Source organism: Agelaius tricolor, unplaced genomic scaffold, assembly GCF_023055355.1.
Source record: "Agelaius tricolor isolate 1412-34295 unplaced genomic scaffold, bAgeTri1.0.p SCAF_7, whole genome shotgun sequence".
NCBI lineage: Eukaryota > Metazoa > Chordata > Aves > Passeriformes > Icteridae > Agelaius > Agelaius tricolor.
In genome coordinates, this window is record NW_027269267.1 from 17218923 (window position 1) to 17240650 (window position 21728).

Sequence of the window (21728 nt, forward strand, 5' to 3'; positions counted from 1 at the left end):
AATGTGGATGTAAGAGTATACTCATCTCACATGAGCAATGGGGATTGATTTCACTTCTCCTTCCCCTTTGTTTTTGTAGTGTGTGAATATCCTAAGAATTCAAAAGTCAACATGTAGTGAGAGCTTTACCTTTTCAATTTGGTTACCAGAATACAGGAAGAGGAATAGGTCTGGTAGCTCTGACCTGTAGTCATGGATGTAGTTGTGATACAGTAACGTAAGGAACAACATAAACTTTTTATAGAAAACATCTTGTTCTTAGTCCAGAACTCTTAATCTATAACTTGTCTGCTTCCAAAAACACAAAGGTGTATGTCCTTCCTAAATACTTTAACTAATTAGCATAAATGTACATCACCCATTACAAAATACTAACATGTCATGTTGAGACTGTTTTGACCTTGGGAACAAAAGGTATATGAATGAAAGAAAGCTTTTAAGTCTAAATGTTGATCAAACATATTTCCATTAATGTAAAAATGGGTTTCTGTTATTTGGATGAATTCCAAATATCCTGCCACATGCAGGTTTTATGTGATAGGAAAACAACAGTGCTGAATTATCATCTCTAGGTAATTCCTTGAGGCTGTTCCTTGCTTTACATTGTCTTTTCTGTTACTCTCCTTACTAGAATCAGATTATTTTGAGAAAACATATCTGCATGATTACTTTCAAATTCATCCCACTGAGATATCCTTAAGGTATTACAGCAGCATCAATGAACCCAGTGCACATACAAAGTGAATCCTTGTCTATTTCTCAGTCTACTAATCAAGGTACAACACTCAAGAGAAACAAAGTAGGTTGGGGAAAAAAATAATTGTCAGAATTTATAGCTCCCTTCAGATATATGCCTACTTTCAAGTCAGACATTTATCACCAGCTACTACAGAGCATTTATCATCAGCTACCACAGAGCACTACCTGAGAATACAATGGATCCTCCAAACCACAGAGCAGGAGCTGCTTGTGGCAGCAGCTGGCAAATACTGAGCTTTTAATGGCTTGCACTGTACTACTGCACAGACCATCCATTGGAGGCTTTAGGCTCACAGAAAACAAGTAGCAGCATATGGCACATGTACAGCCACACAATAGCTTTTCATAAAAGAAACTGCTTTTAGGATCATGAAGAGCTAGTTGGTGTTTTGGATAGAATAAACCCCACTGCAGCTGGCAGTGACCACTTAAAAACCAAGTTCCAGTAGATTGTCATCACCAAACTGGTTCACAGCCATTCCAGATTTCTCTGCAACAAACTCTTCCTAGCAACTAAAGATGGGAGAGGGAATTAATATTAAAATATGCAGTGGTGATAATCCTCCTCCCTCTCTCTGTGTCAAACTCCCAGAGAATACAACTTCAGACACTGCTTCCCTACAGCCAAATGACCCAATTTTCCAATGCTGAAATTGCTGATTATTAAATTACATGCACAATTATTAAATATGCCACTTAGAAATAGGAAGTATAAATCCTTTCTAAGCTAGACCATGTTTAAGACTCTTCAAATTTTCCTTTTCTTCTGGAGACTGTAATTCTATTCTGGAAAGCTTTTCAAATAAAAAACCCGCAGGTAAAACTGACATTCAAACTCTCCAAGGACATCCTGTTGAGGTAAACAGGAAAGCACACAAGGAAGAGAGAATTCCAAAATGACTACTAATAAAAAATGATAGCAATAGAATGCCACTACCAAGGATTTTCTTTTTAAGCTTTTGAAAAAGTAGGAAATTCAAGGCTACAATTACAGAATACCCAGACTTTGCTTTTCTTTCAAAAGAAGTAGCATAATACAAAAATTACTATGAAGCAGGTAGTTCATTATTAGGACATACAAACAATTGTGGCAGGATTTCCAAGAAACGTGCAGCTATTTTGGTACAGTCAGTGTGTGCACACTTCATGTCTGAGGCGCAGGTTTATACACGTACATGACAAAATCATTCAAGATGATACAGAACTATTTATCCAGTTCATGAGTGTTCCATATTTTTACTGCTATGGTTACAGAAGCCTAACTTTCGTGAAATGGATAAGTTAAACCTGTTGAGTAAATTATTTACATTGATTATTCAAAAGTTTGTACAATTCCTGGAGTAGCAGAGCCTGACAGACTGAGCAGCTTGGTCTGCAGTAATTACAGAGGGTGTGAAGTTCCTAGTTTGGGTATTGAGCTGCTCCTGCAGCCCTCTTGCAAGACAACTTCATTTAAACAGTTTGAAGGATACTGATTTGATAACTTTTAACTGTAGCCTAACATCTTACACTCAACAGCTGCCTCCTTATTTTACAGGCTTAAGATCAGGTAGAAAAATTGTGCTGAAAAAGGTGAAAGGCTAAAAAAAAAACCAAAGCATTCCCCACAAGTTAACATCAACAACTCATCTCTTATTGGTCATCTAAGGAGAAAAGTACAATTTAAATGCTTGGAAATTTGGCCCTTAATCCTTTAAAAGGCTAAGGTCAACAATGATCCTGCACTTAGGAGTCTAAATAAACTGGCCAGATATTCAGAATGCTGAGCATATGAAGTTCGTACTGATTTCAAATTTCCAGACCTTCTGATGGAAAACTTTCACAGACTATCATCTTTCCTGAGTTTACATAAACAGCCTAAATGAATAACCAAAGAAGCATGTAGAATTTCTCCCACTTCATCCCAAATGAGTTTTCATGCTGGAGGTTAATGATTACAATGACCTTTCAGAATGGTGACTGATTCTGAAACAACTACTCAATTACTGTGCTGCATCTACTCAACTGGATAGATAAACATTTTTACTTTTCACACCAGTTGTAGCATGCAACCTGAGAATGTGCTGGCTCAAATCCTCAATGAGCAGCACAGCAAGAGTGGAACCCTGCAGGGACAGGAGCCACGATGATGGAGTGAAATTCAGCCACTGTGCCCCTTGGTATACAAACACAGCAACACTGTTGGAGAGCACAGCGGCATGGGGAAGACTCCCTGACCAGGAGATGAAAGATACAGGGGAAGAAGATGTGCAGGTGACAGTAAGTTTTTTTCCTAAATGTATTAAAGACAGAATTGCTGAACTGAAAGTAAAACTCCCCTGTGCTCCTGGGCAAAACCAGGGGAAGGAGAACAGAATGGAAGGTCATGCAACCACCTTCTCCTTTCCCTGAGAGGGATGTGCAAGAGTGTCTGTGAGTGTAAAGGAGAAGCAGCAATCTTTTGAGAATAGAAGCTCAAGATAGCAAATCTGGCAGCTTCCAAGTGTTTGGGAAGAAGCCAGGAAAAAAAGATTTGGGAAATGAGGCATGCAGCTGTTGAGCAGCCATGAATAAATCGAGCTATAAGACAAAACTGCTGTGACAGACATGTGGGGTCCATTTTCTTAATCAAGGATATCTTCATGAGAAAAAACACTCATGCAAAAGGAAGAGAAAGCAAGATTTTAGCTTGACTGGGACCAGGGAGGGCTTACAAACATTCTTACCACTGTAGAAAGAGATTAACAAAGAGGAAGGCAAGGGAGGTCTGATGAACTGAACTGAATGCAGGGGAAGTTTTGGGAGCAAATAAGTAATTTTGACATATGCTGTTCCAAAAATAACATTTTCCAGAATGACAGGAACAAGAAGTGTACTTTGGAGCTAGAGGGAGAAAAATCAGGAGTGGTTTCAACAAAGAAACAAGCCCTGAATCAAAAGCTTGCAGCAGTGTCTTAAGTGCCTCAAGGTCGGTGTTTCCAAAGGCTCTCTGTCCTGTAACTCCTTGACACAAAATAGGAAAGCTGAGCTTTCACAAAGCAACAGGCAATTTCAGAATAGTTACCGAAACATTACATAGTTATTCTATACTTTACATGAATTTTTATCAAGAGGTACAATATTCACACTCTTGCATCTTGTTGGTAGCACAGAAGAACTTCAGAATCTTTAAAACAGCTTAAAACATTTTCCACACAGGAAGAACCAATACACTAACAATGAGGGAAAGAAAGCAAGAAAACCTTTTGACAACCTGAGAAGGTAATTAATATTTACCTTACAAATAGTGGTCATTAAGAGGTAAAAGCTAATATCAGTAGGAAAGTAGTACAAGAGCAAAAACTTCTTTCAAAAATTAATCAAGTTACACTAATTTAGGCTTACTGTGATATAGAAATACTTGATCAAAATTCTCATGCAAGTAACACATGGCAATTTTTTCCTTACCTGCTTTCACAGTCAAGTGCTGAAATTCCTTTGGTATAGTTTTGAGAGTAGTGCTTACTTTAACAGCTTAAGGAAAAAAAAAAGAAAAGATAATTAATTTAAGTATGTGTGAGTAAAACTTAGAAGTATCAGGTCTGAGAAAGGAACACCTAAACTGGTATTAGACCTCTTATAATGCCAAACATATTTGAAAAGTAGACAAATACCCTCAGAAAACTGAAGTACTCAAACAAGTAACAATTTCCAAGAGCACAAAAGTCAAGACCAGAAAGAAAGACCTATGCTCAAGTTCCCAAATAATCTCAAATTCTGATAATTTGTGGAGTTGAGTGCTCATTCCCCTTCATATCCTTTCTAATGGAGTTTTTAATGCACCATGGTGTGTTTTGATGAACTGTGACAGTGTTAAAGGACCACTTGGAATGAAATCTCTCCTGCTCTAGGATGAGCCTGCTTTAGCAAGGAGGTTGAACCAGATGTCCCTTCCAACCTGACCTGCTCTATGATCTGCCTTTATCTACCAAAACATGTGGGAAAAGTTTTGGGCCTTGTAACCCAGTTCAGTTTACATTACCTTCCAAATTTAACTACATTATAAACCAAAGTGAAGTTAATTTATTTGGATACTTTTGAAAATGCAGGAAAATTTGCTTCTACTGCCCTGAACTGCAGGTTCTTGACTTCTGGGGAGATCCCCTCAGTTAGGAGAGTGATTTGTTCACATGTTTGTCAGAATAGTAATAAAAGGTAGAACAAAAGTATTTGTTCTTTGGCTGAAAAGGTAGCAATCTGTGTCATAAATACAGCATATCTGCAGCCCTGAAGGAGGACTGCATGTCTCAAAACAGGTTCCCATGTGACTTAACATGTCAGCTACAAAAATCACAGCACAACTTTGTCATCTGAACAGGGAAAAAATATTCCCTTAGTAAGAAGTAAATCTTCCCTAGATAATGCACAGCAATAACCTTCAAGGTTCAAGTCCTTCTCTGGTTCATTATACATTTTACAACAAAACAAACCTTGTCAACAAAACACTGATTTCTTGGAATATGCTGACGTGTCAAAATGTTTTACAAACACACGTCAACCCTTGACAAACTTTCTTTGAAAAGGGGACACTGGGAATCTGTCAAACTCAGTCTCACCTGGCTGTTTGGCTGGGCCCAGAGAGTGGTGGTGAATGGTGTTGCATCCAGCTGGCAGCCGGGCACCAGTGGTGTCCCTCAGGGCTCTGTGCTGGGGCCAGTTCTGTTCAATATTTTTATTGATGACATGGATGAGGGTTTAGAGTCTTTCATTAGCAAATTTGCAGATGACACTAAGCTGGGAGTGTGTGCTGATCTGTTAGAGGGACAGAGGGCTTTGCAGAGGGACTTGGAACGGTTGGATGGATGGGCAGAATCTAATGGGATGAAGTTCAGTAAGTCCAAGTGCCGAGTTCTGCACTTTGGCCACAATAACCCCTGCAGTGTTACAGGCTGGGGATGGTGTGGCTGGACAGTGCTCAGGAGGAAAGGGACCTGGGCATGCTGGTTGACAGTCGGCTGAACATGAGCCAGCAGTGTGCCCAGGTGGCCAAGAAGGCCAATGGCATCCTGGCCTGTGTCAGGAATAGTGTGGCCAGCAGGAGCAGGGAGGTCATTCTTCCCCTGTACTGGGAACTGGTGAGGTCACACCTTGAGTATTGCGTCCAGTTCTGGGCCCCTCAGTTTAGGAGGGACATTGAGATGCTTGAGCGTGTCCAAAGGAGAGCAACGAGGCTGGTGAGGGGCTTGGAACACAAACCACATGAAGAACGACTGAGGGAGCTGGGGTTGTTCAGCCTGGAGAAAAGGAGACTCAGAGGTGACCTTATCACTCTCTGCAACTTCCTGAAGGGTGGCTGTGGTGAGCTGGGGTCGGTCTCTTTCTCCGGGCAACAACAGACAGAACAAGAGGACACAGTCTCAAACTGCGCCAAGGGAGATACAGGCTAGAATTAAGGAGGAAGTTTTTCACAGAGAGAGTGGTCAAATACTGGAATCATCTACCCAGGGAGGTGGTGGAGTCACCATCCCTTGATGTGTTTAAAAAAAGACTGGATGTGGCACTTGGTGCCATGATCTAGTTGAGGTGTTAGAACATGGGTTGGACTCGATGATCTTAAAGGTCTCTTCCAACCTAGAAATTCTGTGATTCTGTGATTCACCTGAGTGTGGAAGGTGAATCAGGAATGTGGACTACCTGGTCTCACAGTTCTGATGCAACCTTAATGTGTGGACATCTGGGAGGCCAAGATATTTTTTATTTTAATTCATACATAATCTGCAGCTCTGAGAATCAGGCAACAGAATACCCACAACTGTTTTGTTTCTACAACAGAGGGACAGCAAGTAAGAATTGGGAAAAGGGAATATAAAAGGGAATGAATGGCTGTGTGATGATCCAATTCTGGAAGCCAGAAAAGCTACTGCAGTAAAAAAGAGAAAGATCGCTTCAATTTCACATGACTTGCTGCTGATGGATGTCTATTGAAATGAATGAATTGATGAATTTTTTCAGTCCATTTTGACTAAAACTTTTGTTTTGCAAGAAAATACAGGGATTATTTTTTTCAAATAGGAGTAAAAACTGATTTGAAAAACTGATTTTTTCTTTCAAAAAAGGAAATTGAAAATTTGGCACAATGCAATCTTTACTCTTAAAAAATTCCTGATAACAATTAAAATTTTGTTTAAGTAAGAAGCACAACATTAATTACCTTAGGGCTAGACATATTTCAGAAGGTGTATTTCAAATCACTCACATATGATAGAACTAATTTTGAAGCAAACCCCTCCATTTATTTGTCCTCATCTCAGCTGTGGTGAGCTTTCTCTTTAAATCTTTAGCAACACACAGCCAGTTTAGAAAGTAAACACACCCAGCAAACATAGGGGCTTACTAAAAACACATAATTTAATCCCTAATGGAAAAAAGTTATTTATTTGAATACCTTGTTTGTCATCTTTCTTTCCATCCTGTAATAGGGTAGAGTTATCAGGTACCTCTTCAGTTGATGACTTCTAAAGACAGAAGATTTGTTCCACAGTCAAATATTTAAGAATACAGATCAACACAAATAATGGTGACACTTGCTCTTGCACCACAATTTTTGTTAGATACAGAAGAATAGAAAACCTACAGAAAGACAGTATAACTCTACTTTTCAAGGTACAGCAGTTTCCACACCAGAAATTAGTTTAAGGAGCACTTCAGCAGTGAACAACTGAAGGAGGTAAGGACTTCACAACTGAAGGTTTGTAAGGAGAGACTTCTCCCAACAGAGCCATATTAACACCTGTGTAAGGATAGATGAAAGCTTCTTCAGTCTCCATGAAAAAAGTCTCTCTAACCAGAACTCCAGCTGTATTGCAGAGCCTGATGGTTATGCTTTAAAGGCTCCTGGTTATGCTTTAAAAGCTCCAGCTGATGTGGCTGATGCTTGAACTACTCTTTTCTTTCAACTTGCAGTCATAGTGATGGGAAAAGCAAATATCATTAGCAAGTCTGTTGGAGGCCCATTCAAGCCTTTGATAGGAAAACAGGGAATTTCTCCCCAGTCTTATTCCTTGATTTTCTGTTATTTCAGCAGCAACTTATAAGCATTTATTGTTCTTGGAGCTTCTGCTGGAACAAATTCTACCTCTATTATCTGTAAGAACAAGAATACTCTCTGCAACCAAATATTCAAGTAAACATCAGAAACCCTAAACTTCTCTAAATATTAAGTGATGCTGGTTTTTGCCCAGGGAGTATGGAAGAGGTTTGACCTGAAAATGTCCTGAAATAAATTTGGCCTAAACAAATGAATTGAGAAACCTAGATTTCATAGGCATTTTTAAAAGACCACAAAAATCTCAACTCGATTCAGAAAGGAAAACTCCACAGTAAAAGTCAGTGAGATTTGTCTTATAAAGTTTCTGAGGAATGGAATACCCTAGTACTTCTGGGAAAGCAACACAGCAAAAATATGGCTTGAGGACTCTGAAAATGTATGAACAAAACATTTCACACCCATAGCTAGCCCTGACACTCAAGTGAAGAACATGAGACCACAGACCTAACTTTAATTGATGGAATGACTTTCAGAGATTTCAATGAACTGTGAGCATGACATTTCTGAGGGATCCCAGAGGAACCCCAGCCAGTCATTTTATGCATGTTTTAACTTTAGGATTTTGGCAGAGAGAAAACTTGCAGAAAAGAACCAAAGGTGAGTGGGAGACAAAAAACTTGAGGAAAAAAAAAAAAAAACAAACTGTGAAGACAAAACTTCCTTGGTAAACAGAAATCAGTCACCCATGGCACTACCAATCATAATATCAGCAGCCTTGGTGTGTTTTTCAAGTTTAATAAAGCCTAGCATGCAGGTGATGTGTCTCCTGCCATTATTTTCTTTATGAATGCATTCAGAAACTGCTTCTATTTTATTGCAGTATTGTAATTCAGCAGTCACAGTAAAAACAGGCATCTGAAATGAAATTAAATAGCCTGAATGGATGATAAGTGGAAATTTAAAAAGACATGGAGGTAATGCATAACAGATTGCATTGATAATATAATATTTTTAATGTAGTGATCAAGTATCTAAAGCATAATTACTCCAGTAGCCAAGATACAAAAGAAATGGCAACTGAATTGCTGCACTTCCCACTGAGGGAGATGAATGGAAGATGAATTACTGACCTTCCAAATGATATTCATTCAGTGTATTAATTCTAAATGTAAAAACATAAGTTGAACAAAGAAAAAAATCAAGTCAAAATGATTCTCAAATCACTTTTGAGGAGATTTTAAAGTTCATTAATCTTGGACAATGTAAGATGAAGCTTTTAAATTATGTATATGAAAGATAAATAATCATATATTTGTTTACATTTCAACTATAATTTAATTCTATATTTTATCTGTATCTTCTTTTATATTATAGGTTGCAAGCCACCCAAAATAAGGTCATAAGCAAGGGATTAGGTGATTCTGGTAAAGGACCTGCCCATGCTGCCAACATACCAGCACCCTGCACTACCAGATCTGCAGTGCTGCTTTCGAAACCCAGTGTGGCTGCTGTGCTTTGGGCAAGCTGCTGTAGGATGAGCAACACCTCCCAGGGACACAACATGTATTTTAACAGGTGCAGAAGATACACTGGGTGCTCAACCTGCTGGCTGCAGCACTGCCCTAAGTGAACACTGTACTCCAGAGAAGCTTAGGAGATTGTTTAGTGGTACCACTACCAAGAGGGATTTGATGAGGGAGCAGCTGGGTTCTGACCCAGGGACTCCCCAGAGCAAGGCACTGGGAGGAAATAGCTGGAGAACAGCCTTGCTGAGCTGCCATGACACACCATTATTTTTAAATTTGGAAGAGTGTCAGAAGGGCTGGTTCTTGCAGTCAGTCTGCCACTTGATTTACTACCTTAACACTAAACCTTTAAATCCCACAGCACATGCATTGAGAGTTGCAATATTCAGGCACAACTCAGTAGCCATGATTAGTTCAGCTCTATAGGGTCTTTAAAAGTTTAGGATTTTAACCTCAGTGTTAAACTCTTCTCCTCAATTCAGTTTAGCTTGCAGCAGACTTCACGGCATCATACAATGGCTGGGTTTGGAAGGGAGCTCTGTAGATCTAGATCTAGATCTAGCTCTGGAGATTCCATCCAAACAAACCTACTGTGTGCAGCTGTGGGCCCCACACTACAAGAAAGGACACTGGCATTTGTTCAAAGGAGGGCAATGGAGCTGGTGGAGGGCCCAGAGCACAGGAGTGCCTGAGGGGGCTGGGGTTGTTTATTCTGGAGAAAAGGATGCTCAGGGATGACTTTACTGCTCTGTACAACCATCTGTAAGAAGGCAGTGCTGGGCTAACAGTTGGAATTGAAGATCTTGGAAGTCTTTTCCAAACTACATGATTTTATGATTTTAGGTCTGTGCTGAAGCCTCATATTTTCAACCAATTCAGACTGAGCAGATACTTTACCTGAACACGGCCCATGTATCCCACTGCTCCTCCTGCAGCCACCCTGCAGGACACCAGCAGGCAGAGCCTGTTTCTCTGAAGATTCCAGCATCTCACAAGTTCCTTAGTGACTACTGTGAACTCTGCTATGTGGAAATACCTCTTGAAAAGCCTGTCAGCCCTTTCCATGCACAGAAAAAATGGCTGAGCTGGGGTTTTGAGATGGCTTAGTAAGAGGTTTAGAGATTCCTAAAGTCCTCTCAGAGACTCACAGTCTGCAAGGTAAGGACCCAGCTGACACCCTCTCACCTCTGCCCGACTGAAGTCCCGAGTCTGCTGACTGCTTGGCAAGGGCTCAGAATAAGAATCAAACAGTGCACAGTCACGCACGGGCTTCAAACAAGCTGCAGGGAAAAGAAAAAGAAAAGAAAAAAGTAAAAAAAAATCCAAACCAACAAAAAAAAAACAACCCAAAGCCAAACACAGAGACACACCAAGTCTTTGGTTAATACATACTTCTTAGAAACCTGATCTAGCATAATTTTGCTCTTCATTTCTACATCTCAGACCTAATCCATAAGATATGGATGACAAACACCATAAAGAAAATCTTTCTATTATTTTCTATGCATCTTAAGTAAGTCAGTGTCCTGAAAGGGATAGTTTGTATAATTTCTGTTGTAGAAATAATGGTGAAATTTGGAAGAAATGTTTTCTTCTCCCAATCTAGTATCAACTATCTTATAGTTTATATCTTATTCTCTTAGCAATGTTAAAGGTACTTACGTTACCTTCAGCTGAAATTTTGACTTTTTGAGTACTGAAAAGTATAGTAGAATCTACAGTATACTCTAAAATTGAAGGCCAGCAGAAAGCAAAGCACTAAACACTGTGGATGCTGTAGTATATACCACCTTCAACTAAACAACATTGAGAGCAGGGGAAAAAAAAAAAAGGAAAAAAATCACATCTAACTTCTCAAAGGAATATTCACAACAAGCTAATTTCTATCCCACAAGCTCAGGTCCTTCTGCTGGTATCATTCTGGGATTAGCTCCTCTGAGATAAATCTGTCTTATGAGCTGGAAAACATCTTTTTTTAAAGATCAATATATTAAAACGCAGAACAACCACATTTCTAGTTTTTGTCTAGCATTTATTTGATCTCAATAAATTAATCTCTTGGAAACCTGTCTTAATTTGCAGTACAGTAGGTTACACACAGGGCAAATAGCTTTTGAGATTTTGCAAATTAGTTTTAATAAAAAGTTTCCAAAAAAAGCTGGTGGGTCAAATTGTCAATGGAGCTGTGCCAGGAGAGCATTTGGACCAGTTGTACTTGTAGTTTATGGTACAAGCCATAAAACTAGCAAGATTAATGCATTCTTAAATGCTTTTTTGCTGCAAGTCATTTTATTTGAAGCTTTAACAGCGCTCTTATCAGATGCAAATACTTCAATTGAACCAAGTTATGCCTCATTCTGAAACTAATACAGCAACATAATGAAAAACTGTATTCTTCTTTGGCGTCCTAAGAAGCCAAAAAATTTGAAAAAAAGGTCTAAATTTTACAGAAATCAAATTATGAAAACATGAATACGCAAGATTTCTCTTAAAAATTGCTTTTGACATTTTAGGTAACTGTATGAGGAACTTACATTCTTTTCAATGCTTTTATTTCAGAAGTAATACAACCAGGGCTCTAAGCTTTTCTGTGATTCACAGTTTCACAGTGTGTTGAGATGTTCTGCTTTTCATTAATGCAAGCCTTTCAAAAGACAGATTTATGAATCCTCACCAGATAGCAGAATGAGCACGAGATATTTTCAGAGCCTCAGATTAACCAGAATTAGTTCATTAGCTGGGGTATTTAAAGGACCCACAAGAAATAATTAGTTCTTTCACCTCTTCCATGTAGATTTGCTTGAAATGCTTGGTCTCATGCAATAGCATGAAACAATAATCATCTAAGAAAATAGTAGAACTAAGTGGTGAAAGGAGCAAATAGGGAAAAAGAGGACTTCCAGGGAACAGCTGCAGCTTACCATGCTATTTCTCCCATTGACATAATGATTCCCTGCTACTAGAGATAGTTATTTCCAAAAAGGTTCAATGTGAAGACACAACAAAAAGAACCTGCATGGATGAGTTTACAAACCAATTTATCATGAACCAGGCATGAAAGTAGTGGTGAACAAAGTGGTTTTCCTGGAGGGAAAAGGGTAGTTGTAATTATGACAGGGAACGTAATCAGAGAGACTAAAATGATGAAGACTTGGAAGTGCATGTTTTCCAGGAGCTTATTGCTTTGGATATGAATATAGTGGATTATAGGGAACATGACTCCACCAGAAATTATTTCACAAATCTGATACAGGGTCAACATTTAATTTTCCTAACTGCAGCTTGATTTGTTCTTTTCCTGCCTTTTAATATATTCAGTGTCATGAAATTTAATGGAGATTTTATTAGGTCTTAAATATTATCCCTTAGCACTTTAATTATCATCTGTGATTAATCCTCCTTGCCCTCAAGAGTCATGCACATTTTTAGATGTAACAGTATATAGTTCAACATTCATTTATAATTAAAAGAGACATAACTGAAGAGAACAAATGAAAGTGCAGGTCTTTCACTGCACATTGTTACTGAAGTATGTTGTATTTTGGATTAATTAATCTTTGTGCTACACAAATTGTTGTAATCCTGTCATTAATGCAAACTACCCATAGAAGAACCTGTGGATTACATAGAATAAATTACAAAAAAATTCAACCTTTGAAATAACCAGTATCTCCATCTAAAAAAATACACTAGCATATTAAGTTCTAATGCAGTCCAGTATAATTTTTAACAAATCTTCAAGATATAGATACTTTAAGGAAAAATCATCAAAATAATTAAAAGCTATATCATAGACTCATAGAATGGTTTGAATTGGGAGAGATTTTAAAGATTACCTAGTTCCAACCTCCCTTACCATGGGCAGGGACACCTTCCACCAGACCAGGTTGCTCTAGGCCTTATCCAACCTGGCCTTGAACACTTTCAGGGGTGGAGCATCCACAGCTACTCTGGGCTACCCGTACCAGTAACTCACTGCCCTCACAGTAAACAATCTCTTCCTAAAATATAATATAAACCTGTTCTCTTTCAGTTTAAAGCTGCTGCTGATTCCCTTTGCTTTACAGGCATTCAACTGCCTCCTCATCTGTCCTGACACCTGAAGCACGATGGAGCAAAGGAGGAGACATTAAGAGGCAGGTAACTGTTCCACTTTGCATCCCTATCTCTATGCTTTGATATATGACTTCAGCAATCACCTCATAAGCACAATTAAAAACACACGCCTTAAAGGCAGCTGGAGAATCATTACAGAGCACAGAAGGCCATTCCAGGATGGAAAGTGAACCTGTCTTTCACACACACTGGATTTCTGAGATGGCTGCAGGGACATGGCTTGCCCCAGGAGCTTTACCTGCTTGAAGGTACTCGGGCAGCAGTGTCTCTGGCAGTGTCTCAGGCAGCTGGTAGCCATTCTTCCTTGCAACCACAAGGTGGAAAGCGGCACAAAACTCCGGGAGTGTCAGTGCCCCATCACAATCCACATCACTCAGCTCCCTGTGGGTAAAACAGGCACACGTTTTCCAAGGTGTTACCTCAGGGAAACGTGTGCCATCACGTGGGAGACAAAAATGCAGCTCTGAGAAGGGATATTTTAACACAAGACAAGTATCTCTGCCATGGTCACTTGATCCTGACTTGCACATTTGTCTTGGGGAAGATGAAGCAAGCTGATTTTCTAAAACTGACTTGCCACTTTTTTCTTTTTCAGTAAAGTACATTTCTTTAATACATCATGCCATTGAATATGATGGTATGTGTATATTAGAATGTGAAATACATAATCTATACTTATAGAATCATAGAGGGGTTTGGGTTAGGAGAGACCTCAAAGATCATTCCAACTAATTCCATTAGATCATTCCAGATCTAATTCCAACTCCCCTGCCATGGGCAGGGAACCTTCCTCTAGACCAGGCTACACAAAGCCCCATCCAGCCTGGCCAGGAACACTTGCAGGGATGGGAAGTCCACAACCTCTCTAGGCAATCTGTTCTAAGGCCTCATGACCCTTACAGTAAAGTCCTTCCTAATATCTAATCTAAACCTGCCCTCCTTTAGCTTACAGCCCTTTCCCCTTGTCCTATCACTACAGGCCCTTGTGAAAAGTCCCTCTCCAGCTCTCCTGTGGACCCTGCTAGGTACTGGAAAGCTGCTGGAAGATCTCCCAGACCCATTTCTTCAGGCAGAACAGCCCCAAGTCTCTCAGCCTGTTTTCATAGGAGAGGTGCTCCAGCTCTGTGATCAGCTTAGTGGACCTTCTCTGGACTTGCTCTATCAGCTCCATGTTTTTCTCATGCTGGGGAGCCCAGAGCTGGATGCAGCACTTCAGATGGGGTCCTTGCCAGAGCAGAGCAGAGGTGCAGAATCCTTCCCTTGCCCTGCTGGTCACACCTCTTTTGATGCAGCCCAGGATGTAGTTTGCCATCTGAGCAGCAATTAATTGCACATTGTTCCAAGGGTGGAATTAACCTTCCAATATTAGGAAGCATTTTGGCTAATCCACGCAGGATCTTAAAACAGTTCAAGCAGAAAAAGTTAAATATGGACTTTAGCAATGGTTACTTAGCACCACTGACTAACCTTTAAAAAGGGGGGAAATTAATGCTCTTGACAAGTTTAAATATTGTTGTTAACTTCTCACTAAGTGGTTCTCTCTTAATCTAGCACACTTCACAAACGCTAAAATTAAACTTCAGAAATTCAAGAATTCAATTTTATAAATTAACTCTTTGCAAATATTGAGTAATATTTTATCTTGGGCACATGGTCTAAAATAAACATATAATTCCTTACTCTTTGAAAGTCTTTCTCAGACTATTGAGGTTACAGTGACAAGAACTGAAACATCCCATGTGTTTAACACAGCAACACAACCTGATAAATCACATTGCCACAAAATTACAAGCATCTACTAGAAAGGCATACTTTTCTTGAAATTCCGCACAGAGAACAACTTGTGTCAGCAATAAAAATAAAATCTGATTTGCTAACATATTAGGTTAATCCATTCTTTTTAAGTAATCTTAAATTTAAATTCCAATATTCACTTCCCCCAGCACTATGTTTCTTCAGTTGTTTTTTTTTTTATTTTCACAACTGACAATCCGCTTTGAAAAGATTCCAGACATATCCTTTGACCCTGACAGATGTTTAGGCTCTTGCAAGCTTTTCTTCTCATCTCTCTTCATAAAAGCATATATAAAAACAAAATCACTATCAGCATTTCTGATCCATGTTTAAAACTGTTTGTTCCTCCTATCCAACAAGCAATGATGACATCAAATTACAAAGCACCATGTTGTTGATGAAAATATAATAGAATCCTTGTCAAATTTTATCACATACAGTTCCATCCACAATTGTTTCACAATAAGCTCATTAAAAGTAAGAGCACTGGTTCATTAGAAAAGCACTAATGAATTATGTAGTTGTTTAATTAGGCCTCCTCTGACAGAACAGAGACAGAAACATAAAACCAACAACACATCTAAAACATTCCAGAGGTGCTTCTCCTCTGTGTCATTTCATGAAAAATGCCAGTTCTTTGATGCTGCTTACAATACACTTAAGAACAGCTCTCAGCTAATTGGGGTTCAAACCTTCCCAGTCCTGCTGAGTAGGTGAACATCTCTCCAGAAAACAAGTGTGTCAGGAAGACCAATGACCACCCTGCTGCTTGGGCCTCAAAGTGATTCTGGAGATAAGAGCAATAATTATAATTGAAGACACTTTTAAAATTCAACAAGAACTCTTGAATTAAGCATCTTTTTAAAAAGTGTGATAGGCATCCCCAGCAATATTACAGTACTCACCAGATGTGAGAAAGTTCTGGGATGGGCAGCTTTGATTTTGTGAAGAAATTCTTTGCTACAGAACCTGTTGGGAAAGCATGTCTCATCAACCACTGGGAATTAATTCTCCAAATTCTTGCCTTTTACCAGGTCTGCCATGCCAGAAGCAGACAGTGAATTTATGTCCGAGAGATGCTCAGATTAATCAGATGCTCCTATAGATGCTGGACCATTTGTCTCCCTCTGAGTAAATGACAGAGAAAGCCAGACAGAGCTGTTGACCTTATTTCTCCATTCCTTCCATATGGGCAAAATAAATAAAGGGAAACCTACTTTAGTGCTAGTAACTCTAACCTGCATAACAAGTATGTCACCAATGACTTAGTAACAGACACAAACGGCCCTGGTTCACCCAGAAGTCATGTGCACAGCAGTACAGTGCTTTGACATCTGCACTGCTCTCCCAGTGTTCTGCTTCAACCATGACTTTTCCCTGCAGTGAAAATTTTACACAGGGAAAAAAAAAAAGAAAAGAAAAAAGAAACTGCTGAAGATTCAGCTATCACACAGCTCCTGTCCTGCTGCAGGCATCCTCACTCACCCTGCCATAGCAGCCCTTCTCATACTTCTAGTTAATCAACACACTTCTTCACCATCTCATATACATAGGCTGTCAGGGGTACCCTGGAAGCCCTTCCTGGGTACAGGCTACAAATCATAAGGAAACAAAGCACAGACTTCAGGGACAAAAATCCTCTTCCCCTTGGGCAACCACTGGGGAAAGAACCAACACTGAACACTCATTTGTTCTTTGAAGCAAATTGCATGAAGGAGACTTAACTGAGATGAAGAACTGCTGAAGCAATAATTTCAGTTAGCAGCAGGTCATTTCTTTAAACTTTTAGCTGGATCAAGGCCTCCTGAACCCCAGTGACACAGCAGGGCTCATTACAACTGCCTCAGTTTAAAACCTGTGACATATTCTTTGCCAGACCAACTGTCTGTATGTGGCAAAGTCTCCTTTCACAAGCAGCCTGGACCTTCTATTCAGGATGGAAATCTGAGTATGAGCAGAGCCAACTCAGTATGCCCTTAACAATACCTCTGTCATGTGTGTGCTCCCCAGGATTGTTTCCTAATTACCTAGAGGTCAAAATCTCAGTCCCCCAGAACCATAAACCCTCAGGCTTGACTGCCCAGGGCAGTTAACTGCACGCTTCACTGTCATCACATGGACACTGCCACAGTTCTGCTGGATAAGCCAGCACAACCCTCAGGGATTTTTCAACTCAATATACACTGCAGGTGTGATCCACAAATACATCAAATGCAGAGAGCTCATTTTAATTTTTACCAAATTGACAACACTTCTCCCTTAGATGTAATTATTTTCCTAAAATCAGGATATTGAGGAAAAAATGTAAGGGCCACAATATTGATTTGAATAGTCTGCCTTTAAAAGAAAACATAACCAGCTCTTACAAATGCGCTGCAGAAACAAAAAAGAATTTATTTACTTAACACTTTTCACCTCCCAGCCTGGTCCCCCTCTTCAGTGTGCACAGTGTTTGGTAAAAATTACCTGAAATGAAGGCGTTGAGGTCGGGCTGCAGGGACCTGAACTGGTTAATGTAGTAATCTCGCTGCTCCTCCGTTATCCTCCAAGGGTCATCTGAGTACTGGCTGCTGCTGTCCTGCTGCTCCCGCTCCACTGAAAGAGACTGAAGGGAGGGACACTGGCACCAGCCACAGGGAGGGCACCACAAGGCCACTGGGAACCTCAAGAAACCAGACTCTCACTCTTCTATGTAGAACAGACAAATTTTCAGAAGACAAAAAGCAGAAATGGCCACACTGATGACCATCCCACTACTTACCTGGGAAAATTGAGGCTATTATTAGGTATCTTCACCCCTGCAATTAAAGGAAGCTTTACATGACCAGTGGTCAAAGGAAATCTGGCTACTGCTGACCACTAAAAGTCCAAGTCATACTTAATTACCTCTAGATTCATTTTGGGGGTCCTTTTTGTCTGCAATGCATTACAGCCCTGAACTGCACACTGAACACCTCAACTGGATGGAACCAGTAAAGGCCCTAAAGCTGCATTTATGCAGCTTTGTGCACGAAAATTTTTGTTTGTTATGAAGCTACATATTTAATCCAGGAATGGTGCTGTAACAATGGAAATATTCCACTTCTGGGCCCTTTGCTCACCCCAGTAACTCAGCACTCATTATGCTAAGTCAGGGAGACACACAAGCCCCTAGAGACCCCCTCAAACTTCTACCACTTCCCAAGGTTTAAGCAAAAATCTGCCTTTGGGTAAAGGAATATTCTGGAGGAGAAAAGTATTCAACCCAATTATTTCTTTGCTCTGTCTTTGCTCTCTGATTAACTTTTTTAAGGGAGGCCTGTACCTTTTGCAGGTTGGATGGAGGTATCTACAAGAGGGCTGCGAGTACAGCTGGTGTCTTTGTTAAAATGGAATAAATGAGTATTCAATATTTAAGCCTGCATAACAACAGCTTTAAAAAGGGAGGGCAAGAATGAACAACAATCAGCTGTGAAACCCTTTCTCTGACATACCTGTCTATTTCCCAAGAATCAAATGCAAAACACCAGTTCTGAAATACATCAAAAGATCCCTGAAACAGGCAACATCATAAAGCTGTAAATTAATTTTCATTTCAAAGTGCTACACAAATGCACCCAATTTCATTTCAAGTTAGCACAAATTATGTGACACTACCTGTAGATCTCTTTTGGAGGCTCGGGTGACATTTTATTGTGGGTGTGAGGTGCTAAGCACTCAGGAAAAGGTAGAGTCTCTGAGACTTTCTTTTTTAGGAAAACCTCTCGCTTCAGAGAGCTTTGCCCTTCCTTAGGGCAAACTAATTGTTTGCATAATAAATGCACAGCAGGCATACTGGAACACAGGAAAGATCTGCTTTTACAACCAGCAGGAAAATATAAGACCCATTTTCATAAAAACAAACAAATGCCCAGAAATTAATATGTTCTGTTTAAGGTGAAATTTAACCAACTGGGGTGGAAAACCAAAATAAGCAGAATGTTGGCCATAAATACTGTGCATGTGTTACAGATAGCAATCTAAATCAAGAAGGAATCTCTGTGAAATCTCAGGTACTTTCAATGAAAATTTTTTACTTTGACTTACCTATAGCAATTTAATTAATTTCTTTGTTTATTGTAATTTCTCCATCCCATCAGCTTTTTTTCCTCATATACCAAAAAAAGCACACTTCAGTCTCTAGTCTAAAAACACCACAGGGAACACTTTTCACTTTCAAAGTGAGAATTTTCTGCCTTTTTTTAAAATTTCTCTATTGTTTTGTTACTAGTATTACTGAAGAAAATATGCAATTCATTACCCGGTTAGGAGTTGAACAAGTGAGTGCAGATTTGGCTCCATAATTCCCTGAAGATGGTCCATCTTGCTGGTGAGTAGAGTGTCTGACTTCATAAGGAGCTACAACAGACATTTAAAATTAAATATATATATATGTCAGGATAATAAAAGAATGCTGCTAAGCTAAAGGAAATAATTAAATACCACAAGATCAAGAATGTATAAATGTGAACTTTGTATCTGAGCATCAAAGTCCATTTGGTCAAGCACCTACCAAGTGAACCCACTATCACAGTATCAAAGTCCATTTTGTCTTATGCAACAAAATTCCAGCCACATGCTTGTTTTTCCCTTTGCACCATTCTTCAGACATTACTGAGACATTGTCACTTATGTACTGCTAGACAACAGAAATCACTGTTCATCGTGTTTAAATATACATTTATACAGCCTGCCCATACATTTATACATTTTATATACTTATAGCCACATTTAGCACCAGAACTATTTTAAGTAAGAAGAAATAATTCACTTGGTCTATAAAAAATACGCTTTGACAATGCTATCAAATAGCAAACCATTACTTCTCAATATAGTCTTCCTCTCCCTTCCCTAATTTCTGTTGAAATCAAAATACACGACTCACCACTTTGTGCTATTTGGAGAAAAGTGAAGGAAAGTAACAATTTCTTCTTCTTTTGCTAAAATAAGTCACTTAAGCTCCACTGCAGCAAATATAGTAAGCAGTGACACAACAACATATTTAGGAACAATGTTTTAAAAATAGGGCAAACGTGCAAACAAAGAGGCAAGTCACTTACAAACCCTTACACAGCTGAGAACTGCTGCCAGCCTATTTCAAATTTACCATTACAAAGTCTGCATCAGATAATCAGAACCTTAAAGACTTGTGAGGAAAAAGGAGTCCAAGAAATCTTAAAACTTTTGATCTCAGGAAGAGCTTAAAATTATGCCAGTAGCCCCCTTGTTTTCCTAAGGGGTCTTATCCTGTATTGTTATCTATTTTTATTCCTGTACAAGTCACTGCTAATTTCAAATTAAAAAAAAAAAAAAAAAAAAAAGGAAGGAAGGTGAAAGGTGGGAAACATTTAGATGCCCTCAGAGGGGAGATTTAAGCATGAAGTTTCATGTCTACATGCTTGCTAGCATGAAAAACTTTCAGAACTGTAAAATGTACCCAGTCATGGCTGCAGTGCAAAGGGCTGTCCCTGAGGACACCCTGTCCAGTTTCAGGGTCAGATGTGCAGCCCAGCCCAGCCCAGCCAGCCCAGGGCAGGGGCACAAGCACCTCCTCCACATGCACTACACACAGCTGCCCTTTGGAGTGCTCTTAAGAAAACTGGAAGAGTTTTAATCTTAAAGGCCAGGAAGAACCAGCAGGTCTTGCATTAGGCCTGGCATTTGGTACAGCATGGGTCAAAATGTTAACTGCTCACTGCCATTGAAAATACATTTGGATGAAGTATCCCCAGTGGGATTAAAATAGGACTGATTCCTTTTCTGGAAAATAGGAAAAATTGCTTTCTGAAAAAAAGTCATTGTTCTGCACCTCTAAGATTTTATTACCCTAGAAATTCAAACAGTTAAATAATTAATTTTGGAAGATGTTGACAGCTGGACTGGATGCTGCTGTCCCTGGTCACTTTGTGTAGCTGCTGAGTCCATGAGAAATTTCACAGAAGTTAAATTTGCAATCAAATTCAGAAGGAAAAAAAAAAAAAAAAAAAACAAAAACCAACACCCAAAATATTCCCTCACAGCACTGACAGATCTGGGACAGAGTGCCAGAAAAGAGCAGAGCACCCAACAGGCACACGGTCAGCCAGTCCTGACAGACTCTCCCTGCCCAGCTCTCCACAGCACGGGCTCTCTGCCACTCTTCTTCACTGGGGCAGAACATGCATTGTACCAGAGAGCAACTGCACTAGTGTGCTTCTTTCAGAATTAATCCCACCTCTGAACAAGCTGCAGTTTACCTACACAGCAGGGGAATGCCTGTGACTCAGTGCTGGTACAATTTTCAGGTGGAGGCCACTTTATAGCATCAAACACATTCTTATCACAGCTGTACTGAGTTTCAACATGTTGAATAGCTCTTTTGTCACTCATTTGTAAATAAGGACAAAAGGTGAAGGACTAGCATGCTTCAATCTTCACTCACTGCAAACACACTAATGTAAAGCAGGAGAGATGATGGTATACACCAATGCCTCCTATTGCCATTAACTTGGTCACCACATGTTGCAATT

General features: G+C 39.6%; 1 protein-coding gene across 2 annotated transcripts in view; it reads right to left on the reverse strand.

The window, feature by feature from the left end:
* The window catches only part of REPS2 (RALBP1 associated Eps domain containing 2), a 96292-nt gene that overhangs the window by 35911 nt on the left and 38653 nt on the right, over positions 1–21728 (reverse strand). For both annotated transcript variants that reach the window (XM_071430472.1, XM_071430471.1), the window contains exons 5-11: positions 19481–19578; positions 17668–17806; positions 16107–16170; positions 13646–13788; positions 10477–10571; positions 7163–7232; positions 4186–4251 (exon numbers count right to left, since the gene is read on the reverse strand). In XM_071430472.1, coding sequence (XP_071286573.1) covers positions 4186–4251; positions 7163–7232; positions 10477–10571; positions 13646–13788; positions 16107–16170; positions 17668–17806; positions 19481–19578 — 675 coding nt within the window. The remainder of the gene's footprint in view (positions 1–4185; positions 4252–7162; positions 7233–10476; positions 10572–13645; positions 13789–16106; positions 16171–17667; positions 17807–19480; positions 19579–21728) is intronic.